The 19,038-nt window shown below is 40.7% G+C and overlaps 1 protein-coding gene across 1 annotated transcript; it reads right to left on the reverse strand.

Moving 5' to 3' along the window:
- Positions 1-17,818: 17,818 nt before the first annotated feature.
- On the reverse strand, positions 17,819-18,787 carry LOC122910213 (olfactory receptor 7A17-like). Its single transcript, XM_044254875.1, has one exon. It carries the CDS (start codon positions 18,785-18,787, stop codon positions 17,819-17,821), a length of 969 nt encoding a protein of 322 aa, XP_044110810.1.
- Positions 18,788-19,038: the final 251 nt, after the last annotated feature.

The following is a 19,038-nucleotide window of genomic DNA, read 5'->3' on the forward strand; positions in this document are numbered from 1 at the left end:
TAATAGTCAGCTGACCCTAAGATAAAGTTATTCTGATTACCCAGGTGGACTCAATAGATTACAAGGGTAATGCAAATGTGGAAGAGGGAGACAGAACCCTTGGGGTCAGAGAAAGATTTTGAGGTGCTATGTTTCTGGCTTTTTAGATAAAGGGAAGACACATGAGCCAGGGAGTACAAGTGGCTCTACACCTGGAATAGACAAGAAAACATATTCACTCCCAAACCTCTAGACTGAACACTCTTCTGCAGACAGTGATTTTAGCCCAGGGAGAACTATTTCAGACTTGTGACTTCCAGAACTATGAGAAAATAAATTGATTTTTTTTCAATTTATTTATTTTCAGAAAAACAGTATTCATTATTTTTTCACCACACCCAGTGCTCCATGCAATCCGTGCCCTCTATAATACCCACTACCTGGTACCCCAATCTCCCACCCCCCCGCCACTTCAACCCACTAACTGGTACCCCAACCTCCCACCCGCCCGCCAGTTCAACCCCCTCAGATTGTTTTTCAGAGTCCATAGTCTCTCATGATTCAAATCCCCTTCCAATTTACCCCAACTCCATTCTCCTCTCTAACACCTCTTGTCCTCCATGATATTTGTTAAGGCAGAACCATGGTAATTTGTTACAACCACAATAAAAATCTAATCCAGACATTTATCCAATAACACTTTGTTCAAGGTTAATGAATTCTGCTTTGGATATTATTCATTTATATTATCTTGGATAATGATATTTGGTATTGAGATCCCAATTTAAGTAGAAGGAGAAATCTGAAGTCACTTTGGAGTTGTTCAAACTCAATAGCTGGTTCAGAAAAATAAATCTTCCATGCCATAAATCACACTGACTTACGGGAACTAAGATAGAAAAATTGAATCATTAGGGCCACTTGTTCTATGTTAAATATTTGTATCAAAATGTTTACATAGTTTTAGTTTCACATTAATCCAAAGTTTCATTCTTTTAATTCTTATCCTATCCCACTTTCTCTCGTTTGCTTGTGATATGAAAGATATCTTAATAATGAATCTGTACATGTGTATATGAGTGCTAATGTTTATTTGAAAGAAACATGTATAAACACACATGTATAAACACACACACACACACACACGTGCCTCCACATTGAATATTTTGATTTCAGCAAAGGCAGTCGTAAGAGAGAAATATATTGCAATATAGGCTTTTCTCAAGAAACAAGAAAAGTCTGAAATACAAGACATAACATTACACCTGAAGGAGGTTGAAAATAAAAGAACAAATAAACCCTATATTCAGCAGCAGAAGAAAATTATGAATGATTAGAGCTGAAATCAATGATATATTAATCTAAGAAATATTAGGACAGATTGATGAAACTAGGAATTGGTTCTTTGAAGGAATTAACATGATCAATAAAACCCTAGCCAAATTGATCAAATGAAAAATAGAAAGCACCCAAACAAGTAAATCACAAATGCATACAAAGGGCCAACAGACACATGAAAAAAGTGTTCAACATCACTTGACATTGGGGAAATACAAATCAAAACCACGATGAGATACTACCTCACACCAGTCAGAATGGCTAAAATTAACAAGTCAGGAAAAAATGAAGGTCAGTGAGGATGAGGAGAAAGGGGAATGTGCAATTATTCTTAGAAAATATTTTGTAAGCCCTAAGGGGTGATTGTGGAAGCAGCTGAAATGTCAGCAGTGTTCCTGTTTTGGGGCTATTGAATGCAATGGCCTGGCAGGAGCAGGATCCCTCAATCCCCAGAGCCAGGGCATAGATTAAGTGCTATGAAGGAATGTAATCCTCAGTACTCCCTTCCTGCATTTGGCGATTGCCAGACAAACATCCTGCACCACCCTTATTCCATGATTGATTCCAAGTGACTACACATAAGAGAGAGGCTGCTTTATGGGTTAAAAATATTTACTATCCATTCGTACTCCTTTCCCATGCTTTGAGGTATCTCGCCTTGCTTTTTGGATAAAAAACAAAATAAAAGCTCTGTGCAGAACTCAGCTGCTGGTGCTCTCCCTTGCAGAGGCATCCATGCACAGCCACTCAGACTGGCGTCTGAGTACTTTATTTCAGTACATGATGACAGGGGAATCCTCTTGCACCATTGGTGGGAATATAAGCTGGAACTGCAACTCTGGAGACAGTTCAGAAGTTACTCAAGCACTGGGTGTGGTGAAAAAATAATGAATAATATTTTTCTGAAAATAAATAAATTGGAAAAAAATTAAAAAAAAATTTAAAAAAGTTACTCAAGAAGTTAAATATAGAGGTACCCTATGACATAGCATTTGCACTACTAGGTATTTACCCAAATGATACAAGTATGATCTGAAAGGATACCTGCACCCCAATGTTTGTAGCAACATTATCCACAATAGCAACTATTGAATCTATGGAATCTATGGAAAGATCACAGAAGTCCATCGAAAGATAAATGGATAAAGAAGATGTGAGTGTGTGTGTCTGTATGGGTGTGTGTGTGAGTGTATCACACAGCCATCAAAAGGGATGACATCTTCTTTTTTTTTAGATTTGCTTCTTGCTATTTTTTTAAATTTATTTTTTATTTATTTTCAGCATAACAGTATTCATTTTAAACACACCCAGTGCTCCATGCAATCCGTGCTCTCTATAATACCCAGCACATGGTACACCAACCTCCCACCACCCCCGCCACTTCAAAACCCTCAGATTGTTTTTTAGAGTCCATAGTCTCTTATGGATCATCTCCCCTTCCAATTTACCCCAACTCCCTTCTCCTCTCTAACTCCCCATGTCTTCCATGCTATTTGTTATGCTCCACAAATAAGTGAAACCATATGATAACTGACTCTCTCTGCTTGACTTATTTCACTCAGCATAATCTCTTTCAGTCCCGTCCATGTTGCTACAAAAGTTGGGTATTCATCCTTTCTGATGGAGGCATAATACTCCATAGTGTATATGGACCACATCTTCCTTATCCATTCGTCCGTTGAAGGGCGTGTTGGTTCTTTCCACCATTTGGCGACCGTGGCCATTGCTGCTATAAACATTGGGGTACAGATGGCCCTTCTTTTCACGACATCTGTATCCTTGGGGTAAATACCCAGGAGTGCAATGGCAGGGTCATAGGGAAGTTGTATTTTTAATTTCTTGAGGAATCTCCACACTGTTCTCCAAAGAGGCTGCACCAAATTGCATTCCCACCAACAGTGGCAGAGGGTTCCCCTTTCTCCACATCCTCTACAACACATGTTGTTTCCTGTCTTGTTAATTTAGGCCACTCTTCCTTTGCTGTGCAGAAGCTCTTGATTTTGATGAAGTCCCAAAAGTTCATCTTTGCTTTTGTTTCCTTTGCCTTTGGAGACATATCTTGAAAGAAGTTTCTGTGGCTGATATCGAAGAGGTTACTGCCTATATTCTTCTCTAGGATTCTGATGGATTCCTGTCCCACGTTGAGGTCTTTTATCCAGTTTGAGTTTATCTTTGTGTATGGTGTAAGAGAATGGTCGAGTTTCATTCTTCTACATATAGCTGCCCAGTTTTCCCAGCACCATTTATTGAAGAGACTGTCTTTTTTTTCACTGTATATTTTTTCTTGTTTTGTCGAAGATTAATTGACCATAGAGTTGAGGGTCAATATCTGGGTTCTCTACTCTGTTCCACTGGTCTATGTGTCTGTTTTTATGCCAGTACCATGCTGTCTTGGTGATCACAGCTTTGTAATAAAGCTTGAAATCACGTGGTGCAGCCTCTTTGGAGAACAGTGTGGAGATTCCTCAAGAAATTAAAAATAGAGCTTCCCTATGACCCTGCCATTGCACTCCTGGGTATTTACCCGAAAGATACAGATGTCGTGAAAAGAAGGGCCATCTGTACCCCAATGTTTATAGCAGCAATGGCCACAGTCGCCAAACTATGGAAAGAACCAAGATGCCCTTCAACGGATGAATGGATAAGGAAGATGTGGTCCATATACACTATGGAGTATTATGCCTCCATCAGAAAGGATGAATACCCAACTTTTGTAGCAACATGGACGGGACTGGAAGAGATTATGCTGAGTGAAATAAGTCAAGCAGAGAGAGTCAATTATCATATGGTTTCACTTATTTGTGGAGCATAACAAATAGCATGGAGGACAAGGGGTGTTAGAGAGGAGTAGGGAATTTGGGTAAATTGGAAGGGGAGGTGAACCATGAGAGACTATGTACTCTGAAAAACAATCTGAGGGGTTTGAAGTGGCGGGGGGGTGGGAGGTTGGGGTACCAGGTGGTGGGTATTATAGAGGGCACGGCTTGCATGGAGCACTGGGTGTGGTGAAAAAATAATGAGTACTGTTTTTCTGAAAATAAATAAATTGGAAAAAAAAGAACAACAACAAAAAAAAGACACAGGGTATCCGAATGTATTAAAAAAACCCAAAACTCATCAATATGTTATGTACAATAATCTCATTTTTGACCCAAAGACACATCTGGGTTTAAAGTGAGGGGGCGGAAAACAATTTACCATGCTAATGGACATCAAAAGAAAGAAGGAGTGGCAATCCTTATATCAGATCAATTGGATATTAAGCCAAAGACTGTAATAAGAGATGAGTATGATGATATCATACTCAAAGTGTCTGTCCAACAAGAAGTTCTAACAATTTTAAATATCTATGCCCCTAACATGGGAGCAGCCAACCATATAAACCAATTAATAACAAAATCAGAGAAATACATTGACAATAATCCAGTAAAAGTAGGAGCCTTTAACTCCCCCCCACTGAAATTGACAGAGCATTCAAGCAAAAGATCAACAAGGAAATAAAGGCCTTAAATGACTCCTGGATGAGATGGACATCAGAGATATATTCAGTACATTCCAACCCAAATCAATAGAATATACATTCTCTCTAGTGCACATGGAACATTCTCCAGAATAGATTACATGCTGGGTCATAAATCAGGTCTCAACCAGTACCAAAAGAATGGGATTATTCCCAGCATATTTTCAGACCACAATGCTCTGAAGCTAGAACTCAATCACAAGAGGAAATTTGGAAAGAACCCAAATACATGAAGACTAAACTGTGTTGATGTTTCTAAAGAACGAGTGGGTCAACCAGGAAATTAAAGAAGAATTGAAGAAATTTATGGAAACAAATGATAATGAAAACACAATGGTTCAAAATCTGTGGGACACAGCAAAGGCAGTCCTGAGAGGAAAATATATAGTAGTACGAGCCTTTCTCAAGAAACAAGAAAGGTCTCAAATACACAACCCAACCTTACACCTAAAGGAGCTAGAGAAAAATACAACAAAGAAAGCCTAAGCCCAGCAGGAGAAGAGAAATAATAAAGATCAGAGCAGAAATCAATGAAACAATAACAATAGTACAATAGAACAAATCAGCAAAACTAGGAGCTGGTTCTTTGAAAGAATTAATAAGATTGATAAACCCCTGACCAGACTTACTAAAAGAAAAGAGAAAGGACCAAATAAATAAAATCATGAATGAAAGAGGAGAGATCACAACCAACACCAAAGAAATACCAAAAATTCTAAAAACATATTATGAGCAACCCTATCCCGGGAAATTTGACAGTCTGGAAGAAATAAATGCATTCCAAGAGATATATAATCCACCACAACTGAACCAGGAAGAAATAGAAAACCTGAACAGACCCATAACCTGTAAGGAGACTGAAACAGTCATCAAAAATCTCCCAAAAAACAAGAGACTAGGGCCAGACGGCTTCTTAGGGGAATTCTACCAAAGATTTAAAGAAGAGGTCATTCCTATTCTTTTGAAACTGTTCCAAAAAATTGAAATGGAAGGAAAACGTTCAAACTAATTTTATGAGGCCAGCATGACCTTGATCCTAAAACCAGACAAGGATCCCATCAAAAAAGAGAATTACAGACCAGTATCCTTGATGAACACAGATGTGAAAATTCTCACCAAAATACAAGCCATTAGGATCCAACAGTACATTTAAAGGATTACTCACCACGACCAGGTGGGATTTATTCCAGGGCTGCAAGTTTGGTTCAACATCTGCAAATCAACCAATGCGATACAATACATTAACAAAAGAAAGAATGAGAACCATATGATACTCTCAATAGATGCTGAAAAAGCATTTGACAAAGTATAGCATCCTTTCCTGATCAAAACTCTTCAAAGTGTAGGGGTATAGGGCACAAACCTCAATATCACCAAAGCCATCTATGAAAAACCCACCACAAATGTCATTCTCAATGGAGAAAAACTGAGAGATTTTTCACTAAGGTCAGGAACATGGCAGGGATGCCCATGAGCAACACTGCTATTCAACATAGTGCTAGAAGTCCTAGCCTCAGCAATAAGACAACAAAAAGAAATTAAAGGCATCTGAATCAGTAAAGAAGAAGCCAAACTATCACTCTTTGCAGGTGATATGATACTTTATGTGGAAAACCCAAAAGACTCCACTCCAAATATGCTAGAACCTGTACAGGAATTCAGTAAAGTGTCAGGATACACAATCAGTGCACAGAAATCAGCTGCATTTCTATACACCAGCTATAAGACAGAAGAAAGAGCAGTTAAAGAGTCAATCCCATTTACAATTGCACCTAAAACCATAAGATACCTAGGAATAAACCTAACTAAAGAGGCAAAGAATCTATACTCAGAAAACTGTAAAGTACTCATGAAAAAAATTGGGGAAGACACAAAAAAATGGGAAAATGTTCCATGCTCACAGATTGGAAGAACAAATATTGTGAAAATGTCTATGCTACCTAAAGCAATCTACACATTTAATGAAATCCCTATAAAAATCCCATTCATTTTTTTCAAAGAAATGGAACAAATAATCCTAAAATTTATATGGAACCAGAAAAGAGTTTGAATGTTGAAAAAGAAAGCCAAAGTTGGTGGCATCTCGATTCTAGACTTCAAACTCTATTACAAAGCTGTCATCATCAAGACTGTATGACAAAAACAGACGCATAGATCAATGGAACAGATGTTTAACTAATCTTCAAAGCAGGAAAGCATGTCCAATGGAAAAAAAACAGTCTTTTCAACAAATGGTGTTGGGAAATGTGGATAGCCACATGCAGAAAAATGAAAGTGGACCATTTCCTTACATCACACACGAAAATAGACACAAAATGGATGAAGGTCGTCAGTGTGAGAAAGGAATCTATCAAAAACCTCTTCGACCTTGGCTGCAGCAACTTCTTCTTAGGAACATCACCAAAGACGATGGAAGCAAAGGCAAAAATGAACAATTGGGACTTCATCAAGATCAAAATCTTTTGCACAGCAAAGGAAACAGTCAACAAAATCAAAAGACCACTGACAGAATGGGAGAAGATATTTGCAAACGACATACCAGATAAAGAGCTAGTATCCAAATTTTACACCCAAAGAACAAATAATTCAATCAAGAAGTGGGCAGAGGACATGAACAGACATTTCTGCAAAGAAGACATCGAGATGGCCAACAGACACATGAAAAAGTGCTCCACATCATTCAGCATCAGGGAGTTACAAATCAAAACCACACCAGTCAGAATGGCTAAAATTAACAAGTCAGGAAATGACAGATGCTGGTGAGGATGTGGAGAAAGTGGAACATTCCTACACTGTTGGTGGGAATGCAAGGTGGGGCCACCACTCTGGAAAACAGCATGGCAGTTCCTCAAAAAGTTGAAAATAGAGCTACCCTATGACCCAGCAATTACACTACTGAGTATTTACCCTAATATACAAATATAGTGATCTAAAGGGGCACATGCACCCGAGTGTTTATCGCAGCAATGTCCACAATAGGCAAAGTATGGAAAGAATATATATATATATATATATATATATATATATATATATATATATATATGAATACTATGCAGCCATCAAAAAATGAAATTTTGCTATTTGCAATGATGTGGATGGAACTAGAAGGTATTATGCTGAGTGAAATAAGTCAATCATAGAAAGACAACTATCATGTGATTTCCCTGATATGAGGCAGTGGAGATGCAAAGTGGGGTTTGGGGGGTAGGAAAAGAATAAATGAAACAAGATGGGATTGGGAGGGAGACAAACCATAAGAAATTCTTAAACGCACAAAACAAAGTGAGGGTTGCCCGGGGAGAGGGGTAGGGAGAGGGTGGTGGGGTTATGGACATTGTGGAGGGTATGTGTTATGGTGAGTGCTGTGAAGTGTATAAACCTGGCGATTCACAGACCTGTACCTCTGGGTCTAATAATACATTATATGTTAATAAAAAATAAAAATAAATAAATAGATAGAATGTTAAAAAAAGTGACCCTCATCATAGAGATAATAACCTAATAGGTAGACAGCTACATGACCAAGGCCTGATTGGCATGACTCACCACACCCTTAATACTGTTAGTTATGCAAAGGAGCTCACAAAACCCCCTAACCTTAAAAACTCTGGGGCCCACCCTTGGGTCCCTTTACTTTTTGGGAGCTTTATACTGTTGCTCAATAAACTTTGCTTTGCTGCCTACCACTCTTTGTCTTGTCTACCTTTTCATTCTTCAAAGCAGTGCCACCAAGAGCTGTGGTTAACTAAAGGGACAGAAATCCTATAACGCTGGTGTGTGGCCCACTCTTTGATTAACAAAACTGTGATCCTGCATGAGAGATAGGTATAGGGAGTTTTAAGCATTCTTCACCAAATATTGTCATTGCACAAACTCTTGAAGAAAGAGTATATTCACTCATTCTTTTTTTAAATTTCTTTTCAGCATAATGGAATTCATTGTTTATGCACCACACCCAGTGCTCCATGCAATACATGCCCTCCCTAAAACTCACCACCTGGCTCCCTGAACCTCCCACCCCCCTCCCCTTCAAAACCCTCAAATTGTTTTTCAGAGTCCATAGTTTCTCATGGTTCATCTCCTCCTCCAATTTCCCTCAACTCCCTTCTTTTTTAAAATTTATTTTATTTTTTCAGTGTTCAAGAGTCATTGTTTATGCGCCACATCCAGTGCTACATGCAATACTTGCCTTCCTTAATACCCACTACCATCATCTCCCAACCCCCCTCTCCTCTCCCCTCCAAAACCCTCAGTTTGTTTCTCAGGATCCACAGTCTCTCATGGTTCATCTCCCCCTTCAATTTCCCTGAGCTCACTTCTCCTCTCCCTTCTCCCAATGTCCTCCATGTTATTTCTTATGTTCCACATAAGTTAAACCAGATGATAATTGACTTATTATCAATTATCTGACTTATTTCAGATAATTGATAAGATTGACTTATTTCAGTGAGCATAATTTCTTCAAGTCCCATTCATGCACCCCAATGTTCATAGCATCAGTGCCCACTGTGTTGATGTTTTATCAGAGACTAAAAGCAACATTGTCTTGACAATAGTCCAAACTCCAAGGTCCTGTAAACTTCATATACAGAAATTCCTTAGAATTTTACATTATCACCACCCACTCCCTCCACAAACTCCGAAGTACTGAATCAGCCACTGCTCAAAATCCTGGTTCATCTCTCTCTGCCCTTGGGTCCTAACCCTGTGGTAAAGTGAAAGCACATTTTTGCGCCATGAAGTGTCTCAAGAATTCTCTCTTGACCTTTGCACTTGGCCACCCACATAATAATGGAATCCCAATTGCCAAGGGCAGCTTGTTATACAGCAAGAGCTGACTGACACAATAATCCAAATAAACAGATCTGAGGCAGTTAGAGCAATTGCTGCATTTTATTTGTGGCATATTATCTGAGCAATGAGGAGAGAGATCATAGTCATTCTGTTATTCAAGTTTCTTTTCAATGTTTTATAGGCAAGTGATTATATTTGGACTGTTCCTGTTCACTGGGGGGATTTGAAAGATGTGCACATTTGTGCAGAAGAACTGGTGACCCTGAACCACATGACTGGCAGGACATCCAGCTCTCCTCTGGTGTCCTCTAATCATCCACGGGGAAGAGACTTCTGAGCATGAAGGAGGCACAAAATGGATGCTACTGATACTGTTCATTCGTGATCCCTTAGCAACTGTGACAAATATTATGAAAAAAGTGATATTTTGTGGAACAATAGAAAGAGTCATATAAGCGGGCATTGCTGAAAGTTTTCAAGTAAAAACAGGAAGATAATTTAGTGATAAAACAAAGAAGACTCTGACCCTTCAACTCAATAAATAAATAATCTCCCTCAGTTGTAGACACCAATCTTCCATGCTTCAATCAATAGATGCTCAGCTTTAACTGTAATGTAAGAGAAGAAAAAAATTAAAAATGAATATTTTATTTAGTAACAAAATGAGTGTTTTAAAATTGTGTTTCACACATTTGTGGTCATCCTGACACTAAAACATATCAGGTCAATCTGTTTATTCAAATTTTCCTTTCCATGTAGACTGCCCTGGAGAGATATATTTGATAATCAGTGTGGTGGCTACCACAGTCTTCCTGGACACTATCTGAATCATAGTAAAATTAGGAGACCAGTTAGGAAGCACATGTTTATGGAGTAGGTGCTGGCATTAAGCTTTGGATTTCTGAGGCATCCATTTCAAAGGCAACCTTGTTGAGTAAACACATTGTCAGCTGTGGGACACTATTACCAGGTAAGCCCTGAGGCTTCCCAAGTCATGAAATACCTCTTCAGAAATCCCTGGGTAACCTCCATACTGACACATGAATGGCCTTGCTTTCCCCTTCAGCACCTAAATTCTACTCATAAAAAATTGGCCTATAAAATGTGAAACCCACAAATCTTTAACCTCTCTGGCCATGTTCACCAATAAAGGCATGTCCCTCAGCACCACTCTCTCCCTTTCAATGCCTCTCTCTCTCTCCTCTAACACTCCCCTGAATAGTCTTTGGGCTCCCCCTCTGCCCCCCAGGACCTATGAGTAATAAACCTGGTTTTGTTAGAGTTCTATAATGGGTGTTGCTGAGATGTGTCTTGCAATCACAGTAAGAACCCAAGGGCTGGTGCAGCCAGAGCAGAGGCTCTGGTCAGGGAAGCATCTGAGGGAATGCCCACAAGCACAGAGATGTGGGGGAGTGCCTGGGCTCTCCTAGACTGAGCATTCATGTCAGTAGCCTGACTATTTAATTGACTTAAACAGAACAATGTTAGATTCAACATTCACAAGAAGAGTAATGAGGATAGATATATAAAAACCCTGACAGACTCAAGATAAAACTATGGTTTTGTATTTTATTTTATTTTTTTTTTCTTTTTTTTTTTTCCCAATTTATTTATTTTCAGAAAAACAGTATTCATTATTTTTTCACCACACCCAGTGCTCCATGCAAGCTGTGCCCTCTATAATACCCACCACCTGGTACCCCAACCTCCCACCCCCCCGCCACTTCAAACCCCTCAGACTGTTTTTCAGAGTCCATAGTCTCTCATGGTTCACCTCCCCTTCCAATTTACCCAAATTCCCTACTACTCTCTAACGCCCCTTGTCCTCCATGCTATTGGTTATGCTCCACAAATGAGTGAAACCATATGATAATTGACTCTCTCTGCTTGACTGATTTCACTCAGCATAATCTCTTCCAGTCCCGTCCATGTTGCTACAAAAGTTGGATATTCGTCCTTTCTGATGGAGGCATAATACTCCATAGTGTATATGGACCACATCTTCCTTATCCATTCATCCGTTGAAGGGCATCTTGGTTCTTTCCATAGTTTGGCGACTGTGGCCATTGCTGCTATAAACATTGGGGTACAGATGGCCCTTCTTTTCACGACATCTGTATCTATGGGGTAAATACCCAGGAGTGCAATTGCAGGGTCGTAGGGAAGCTCTATTTTTAATTTCTTGAGGAATCTCCACACTGTTCTCCAAAGAGGCTGCACCAACTTGCATTCCCACCAACAGTGGAAGAGGGTTCCCCTTTCTCCACATCCTCTCCAACACATGTTGTTTCCTGTTTTGTTAATTTTGGCCATTCTAACTGGTGTAAGGTGATATCTCAATGTGGTTTTAATTTGAATCTCCCTGAGGGCTAATGATGATGAGCATTTTTTCATGTGTCTGATAGCCATTTGTATTTCTTGATTGGAGAAGTGTCTGTTCATATCTTCTGCCCATTTTTTGATGTGTTTGTCTGTTTCGTGTGGGTTGAGTTTGAGGAGTTCATTATAGATCCTGGATATCAACCTTTTGTCTGTACTGTCATTTGCAAATATCTTCTCCCATTCCGTGGGTTGCCTCTTTGTTTTTTTGACTGTTTCCTTTGCTGTGCAGAAGCTTTTGATTTTGATGAAGTCCCAGAAGTCTATTTTTGCTTTTGTTTCCTTTGCCTTCGGAGACGTATCTTGAAAGAAGTTGCTGTGGCTGATATCGAAGAGATTACTGCCTATGTTCTCCTCTAAGATTCTGATAGATTCCTGTCTCACGTTGAGGTCTTTTATCCATTTTGAGTTGATCTTTGTGTACGGTGTAAGAGAATGGTCGAGTTTCATTCTTCTACATATAGCTGTCCAGTTTTCCCAGCACCATTTATTGAAGAGACTGTCTTTTTTCCACTGTATATTTTTTCCTGTTTTGTCGAAGATTAATTGACCATAGAGTTGAGGGTCCATATCAGGGCTCTCTACTCTGTTCCACTGGTCTATGTGTCTGTTTTTATGCCAGTACCATGCTGTCTTGGTGATCACAGCTTTGTAATAAAGCTTGAAATCAGGTAAGGTGATGCCGCCAGCTTTATTTTTGTTTTTCAACATTTCCTTAGCGATTCGGGGTCTCTTCTGATTCCATACAAATTTTTGGATTATTTGCTCCAGCTCTTTGAAGAATGCCGGTGGAATTTTGATCGGAATGGCATTAAAAGTATAGATTGCTCTAGGCAGTATAGACATTTTAACGATGTTTATTCTTCCGATCCAAGAGCATGGAATGGTCTTCCATCTTTTTGTGTCTTCTTCAATTTCTTTCATGAGTGTTCTATAGTTCCTCAAGTATAGATCCTTTACCTCTTTAGTTAGGTTTATTCCCAGGTATCTTATGGTTCTTGGTGCTATAGTAAATGGAATCGATTCTCTAATTTCCCTTTCTGTATTTTCATTGTTAGTGTATAAGAAAGCCACTGATTTCTGCACATTGACTTTGTATCCTGCCACGCTGCTGAATTGCTGTATGAGTTCTAGTAGTTTGGGGGTGGAGTCTTTTGGGTTTTCCATATAAAGAATCATGTCATCTGCGAAGAGAGAGAGTTTGACTTCTTCATTACCAATTTGGATACCTTTTATTTCTCTCTGTTGTCTGATTGCTGTTGCTAGGACTTCTAATACTATGTTGAACAAGAGTGGTGAAAGTGGGCATCCTTGTCTTGTTCCTGATCTCAACGGGAAGGCTGCAAGCTTTTTCCCATTGAGGATGATATTTGCTGTGGGTCTTTCATAGATAGATTTGATGAGGTTCAGGAATGTTCCCTCTATCCCTATACTTTGAAGCGTTTTAATCAGGAACGGATGTTGGATTTTGTCAAATGCTTTTTCTGCATCAATTGAGAGGACCATGTGGTTCTTCTCTCTTCTCCTATTAATTTGTTGTATCACATTGATTGATTTACGAATGTTGAACCATCCTTGTAGCCCAGGGATGAATCCCACCTGATCATGGTGGATAATCTTTTTAATGTGTTGTTGGATCCTGTTGGCTAGGATCTTGTTGAGAATCTTAGCATCCATATTCATCAGTGATATTGGTCTGAAATTCTCCTTTTTGGTATGGTCCTTGCCTGGTTTGGGGATCAGGGTAATGCTGGCTTCATAGAAAGAGTCTGGAAGTTTTCCTTCTGCTTCAATTTTTTGAAACAGCTTCAGGAGAATAGGTGTTATTTCTTATTGGAAGGTTTGGTAGAATTCCCCAGGGAATCCGTCAGGTCCTGGGCTCTTGTTTTTTGGGAGATTTTTGATCACTGCTTCAATCTCGTTATTAGATATCGGTCTATTCAGGTTGTCGATTTCTTCCTGGTTCAATTTTGGTAGTTTATATTTTTCCAGGAATGCATCCATTTCATCAAGGTTGCTAAGCTTATTGGCATATAACTGTTCGTAGTAACTTCTGATGATTGTTTCTACTTCCTTGGTGTTAGTTGTGATCTCTCCCCTTTCATTCATAATTTTATGAATTTGGGATTTCTCTCTTTTCTTTTGGATTAGTGTAGCCAGTGGCTTATCGATCTTATTGATTCTTTCAAAAAACCAGCTTCTAGTTTCATTGATACGTTCTACTGTATCTCTGGTTTCTCCCTCATTGATCTCAGCTCTAATCTTGATGATTTCCCTTCTTATGTGTGGAGTTGGTTTGATTTGTTGTTGATCCTCCAGTTCTTTAAGGTGTAGAGACAGCTGGTGTGTTCTGGATTTTTCAATTTTTTTGAGCAAGGCTTGGATGGCTATATATTTTCCCCTTAGGACCGCCTTTGCTGTATCCCATAGGTTTTGGACCGAAGTGTCTTCATTCTCATTGGTTTCCATGAATTGTTTCAGTTCTTCTTTGATCTCCTGGTTGATCCAAGCATTCTTAAGCAAGGTGGTCTTTAGCTTCCAGGTGTTTGAGTTCCTTCGGAACTTTTCCTTGTGATTGAGCTCCAGTTTCAAAGCATTGTGATCTGAGAATATGCAGGGAATAATCTCAGTCTTTTGGTATCGGCTGAGTCCTGATTTGTGACCCAGTATGTGGTCTATTCTGGAGAAGGTTCCGTGTGCACTTGAGAAGAATGAGTATTCTGCTGTTTTAGGGTGGAATGTTCTGTATATATCTATGAGGTCCATCTGGTCCAATGTGTCGTTCAATGCTCTTGTTTCTTTATTGATTTTCTGCTTCGATGATCTGTCTAATTCTGAAAGAGGCGTGTTAAGATCACCTACGATTAGTGTATTCATATCAATATGACTCTTTATCTTGATTAACAGTTTTCTTAAGTAATTGGCTGCTCCCATATTGGGAGCATAGATATTTACAATTGTTAGATCATCTTGGTGGATAGTCCCTTTAAGGATTATGTAGTGTCCTTCTGTATCTCTGACTACAGTCTTTAGTTTGAAGTCTAATTTATCTGATATGAGAATCGCTACCCCAGCCTTCTTTTGAGTCCCATTGGCATGAAAGATGCTTCTCCACCCCTTCACTTTCAGTCTGCGTGTATCTTTAGGTTCAAAATGGGTCTCTTGTAGACAGCATATGGATGGGTCCTGTCGTTTTATCCAATCTGCAACCCTGTGCCGTTTTATGGGTGCATTGAGGCCATTCACATTGAGAGTGATTATTGATAGATACGTTTTTATTGACATCGAGTTACCTTTGAAGTCTTTCTTTCTGTAGACTGTCTCTATATTTCTGTTCAATGCTATTCTTGGGATTTTTCCTCTTTTATAGAACCCCCCTTAATATTTCCTGCAGTATCGGCTTGGTGGTTGCATAGTCTTTTAAGTCTTGCCGGTCTTGGAAACTCTTTATCTCTCCATCCATTTTGAATGTCAGTCTTGCTGGATAAAGTATTCTTGGCTGCATGTTCTTCTCATTTAGTGCCCTGAATATATCTTGCCAGCCTCTTCTGGCTTGCCAGGTCTCTGTGGACAGGTCTGACGTTATTCTGATGGGCTTCCCTCTGTAAGTAAGGAGCCTCTTTGCCCTGGCAGCTTTCAAGAGATTATACCTACAATTATAATTTCTCAATTTGACTATCAGGTGTCGTGATGTTTTTTTGGAGTGTATAATCTTGGGTGGAGACCGTTCAGCCTCTAGTACATGAACGCTGGTTTCATTCGCGAGATTCGGAAAGTTTTCATGAAGGACTTGTTCCACGACATCTTCTAGACTTCTTTCTTTCTCCTCCCCTTCAGGAATTCCAATAATTCTGACGTTGGAACGCTTCATGGCATCACTTATTTCCCTAATTCTGCTTTCGTGGGATCTAAGCTGTTTGTTCCAGGCTTCCTCCTGATCCTTTCTCTCTATCTGTTTGTCTTCCAGATCACTAATTCTATCTTCTGTCTCAGTTACCCTAGCTTTGAGAGAGTTTAGATTGGATTGGAACTCATTGAGAGCATTGTGGACCTCCTCCCTGGTAGCTTTAAGCTCCGCCCTAACATTGTGAACATCCTGTCTGGTCGCTTTCAGTTCGGCTCTAATCAATTCTGTTTGGTCATCCATGGCTTTCTCCAACCTAGCTATTGCCTGGATAATTGTTAGCCTGAATTCTCTTTCCGACATATTGTCTATGTTGATAGCCGTTAGCTCTGTTGCGGAAGGTCCATCCTCTGTATTTTTCTTCTGTTGGGCATTCCTCCTCCTAGTCATTTTGGTGGGAGAAGACTGAACAGATGTAGCTGGATGTATCAACTCTGGTGCAGTCAAGGTGCACCCTGGAACACTTCCTGATCTCCGTCTCAGAAGCCTCAGTCTGGGTGCAGAAGCTGAATAAATTCCCCCTTGGATGCTGGCAGTGCAGGTTCCAAGTTAAAGACCCTGGGGGCGCAGGATCTTTTGCTCGTCCCCAAAGCCAAGGCAGTGGCGGCTGTCTGGGAGCTCCCGACCGCCAGAGACGTTCCAAGCAGCGATCGCACACTGAGATTTTGCCGCCAGCCCCAGCTGGGAGTGCCCGGCTTGCGCGCACCTCTTTTCAGAGGCGGCTGTGGGTCGGGCGCGCGTCTGGGGCACTGAGAACGGGGCGCTGGTCCGTAAGCCGCAGGCTGGGCTTTTGCGCGCCTCTGTCCGGGGAAGAGTTTCGCGGGCGCGCGGCTTAGACTTTGAAACAATGGCCCGGGTCAAGAAGCGCCCCAGGGCCTTAGAAACCCAGGAGAGCTGGAGCGACGTGCACGCGCATCTCAAGCTTTGTGGTAGGGCTAGCGCGCGTTCTGCAGACCGGCTCCCATCCCCTCACAGGAGCCGGAACCCCGCACTCTGGGGCGCGCTGGCGGCTTAGGGACCAGGAGCCGGTTTCCCCGCCACACTCTCTCTGCCTCCGCGCCGGGGAGGCCGTCTGGGACCGGGGACTCAAGCCCCTGTCTGTCCCTAGCCGCCCCGATTCCCACAGTTTGCCCCCGCGATCCTTTGCTCTTTTGGAGTGCTTTCAACCAGTCTCCGAGTTAATGCTGGTCCCCAGACGCAGGGCACTCTCGCTCGTATTACTTTTGCACCGGTCGCCTCTGGTGGCTCCCTCCCCCTTTTGTTTATCTTCCGATATCAGTCCGCTGTTCCCATTCCGCTTTACCTGCTCACTGGCGTCTTCTGCCCCTGTAGAGATCCAGACGTGTATAATTCTGATCTCAGGCTGATTTCATGGGTGATCAGAGTTCTTTGGTAGGTAATCAGCTCACTTTGGGGTACCAGCTGAAAAGACGCCTCTTCCTAGTACCCCGCCATCTTGTCCCCCCCAAGCAGAATCTGGTTTTGTATTTTAATCTATAAATAGATTATGTAATGGACTTCATGGCCAAGGATAGTTTCTTCCTCATGAAAAATATAATTCATGATTACACTTTTGGGATATCTAGAGAAAATTTACTTGGCACGGTATAAGTCATTTGAAATGAAATTATTTTTAAGAAATCCAACTTGCCCAGTATAAGATACAGAAATTTCTAGGCATGTATGACCAAGGTTGGGGAAAATATTAGAATTTTATGAGGACAGATAAAGGGGAAACTGTATATCAGAGAGAGCAGAACTTAATAGAATGGGTTTTGTAAATGTATGGAGAATTTGAATTCAAACAAATGGAAATCCAGGAAATAAGCAGAAGGAGCAGATTCTAATTCCACAGCCCAATAGAAGAATGGCAGTTCCTGGCTCTGAGTCTGTGATCCCCGAATTCATGGGCACTTCTTCAGCCCCAGGATGATAGGCACATACAACACTAGAACCCCAACAATTCTTTTCAGAGTCCTATATATGTCTCTGTTCCTCAGGCTGTAGATGAAGGGGTTCAGCATGGGTGTGACCACCGTGTACATCACAGAGGCTATGGCACCCGAGTGGGAGCTCTGGGTAGCAGCAGAACCAAGGTACACTCCCAGGACTGTAGAATAAAATAAGGAGACAACTGAGAGGTGAGAAGCACAGGTAGAAAATGCTTTATACTTGCCAATAGCTGATGATATTCTACATATGGAGGAAACTATCTTAAAGTAAGAGTAAAGGACTCCGGCCACGGGAGGACAACCCAGAATCACAATTCCGAAATACATCACCATGTCATTAAGAAAGGTGTCAGAACAAGCATGGCCGACCACCTGATTGATTTCACAGAAGAAATGGGGTATTTCCATGCCTGTACAGAAGGATAGCCGCAGCAACATTAAACTCTGTAACAAGGAATTCAGAACACTGATGAGCCAGGACACCATAACCAGCAATCCACAGAGCCGGGGGTTCATGATGACTGTGTAGTGCAGGGGGTGACAGATGGCCAGAAAACGGTCATAAGCCATTACCGTCAGGAGTAAATTCTCCAGGAATCCAAACACATTGAAAAAAAAAATCTGGCTGATACAGCCTGCATATGTTATGGTTTTTCCCTGAACCTGGATGTTCCACAGCATCTTAGGGATGGTGGTTGAGGTGAAGCTGATGTCTACAAAGGACAGATTGGCAAGGAAGAAGTACATGGGAGTGTGGAGGTGGGATTCAGAGCCGACAGCCAGGATGATGAGTAGATTTCCAAACCCAGTGATCAGGTACATGGAGAGGAAAAGTCCAAATATGAGGGAGTGAACTTCTGGTTCCTCTGATAATCCCAGAAGAACAAACTCTGAAATTTCTGTATCATTACCTGGTTCCATCTGGTGGATGTGACTACCAGGGAAGAAAAAAAATAACATAATAATTTTCAACAAACGATCTTAATTAATTAATTAATTAATTATTAGCCTTTATTTTTCTTTCATTACTTAGGTTTCTATTTAAATTTCAGTTAGTTGATGTAAAGTATAATATTACTTAAAGGTGTGCAATATAGTGATTCAACACATCCACAAACCACCTGGTGCTCATCAGAAGTGCTCTCCTCAATTCCTACCAGCTATTTCCTTAT

This window comes from Neovison vison, chromosome 6, assembly GCF_020171115.1.
Source record: "Neovison vison isolate M4711 chromosome 6, ASM_NN_V1, whole genome shotgun sequence".
Classification (NCBI taxonomy): Eukaryota; Metazoa; Chordata; class Mammalia; order Carnivora; family Mustelidae; genus Neogale; species Neogale vison.

What these genes read in the sequence shown, in the direction of transcription:
- LOC122910213 (XM_044254875.1), bottom strand. Translation starts at nt 18,787, where the DNA reads ATGGAACCAGGTAATGATACAGAAATTTCAGAGTTTGTTCTTCTGGGA.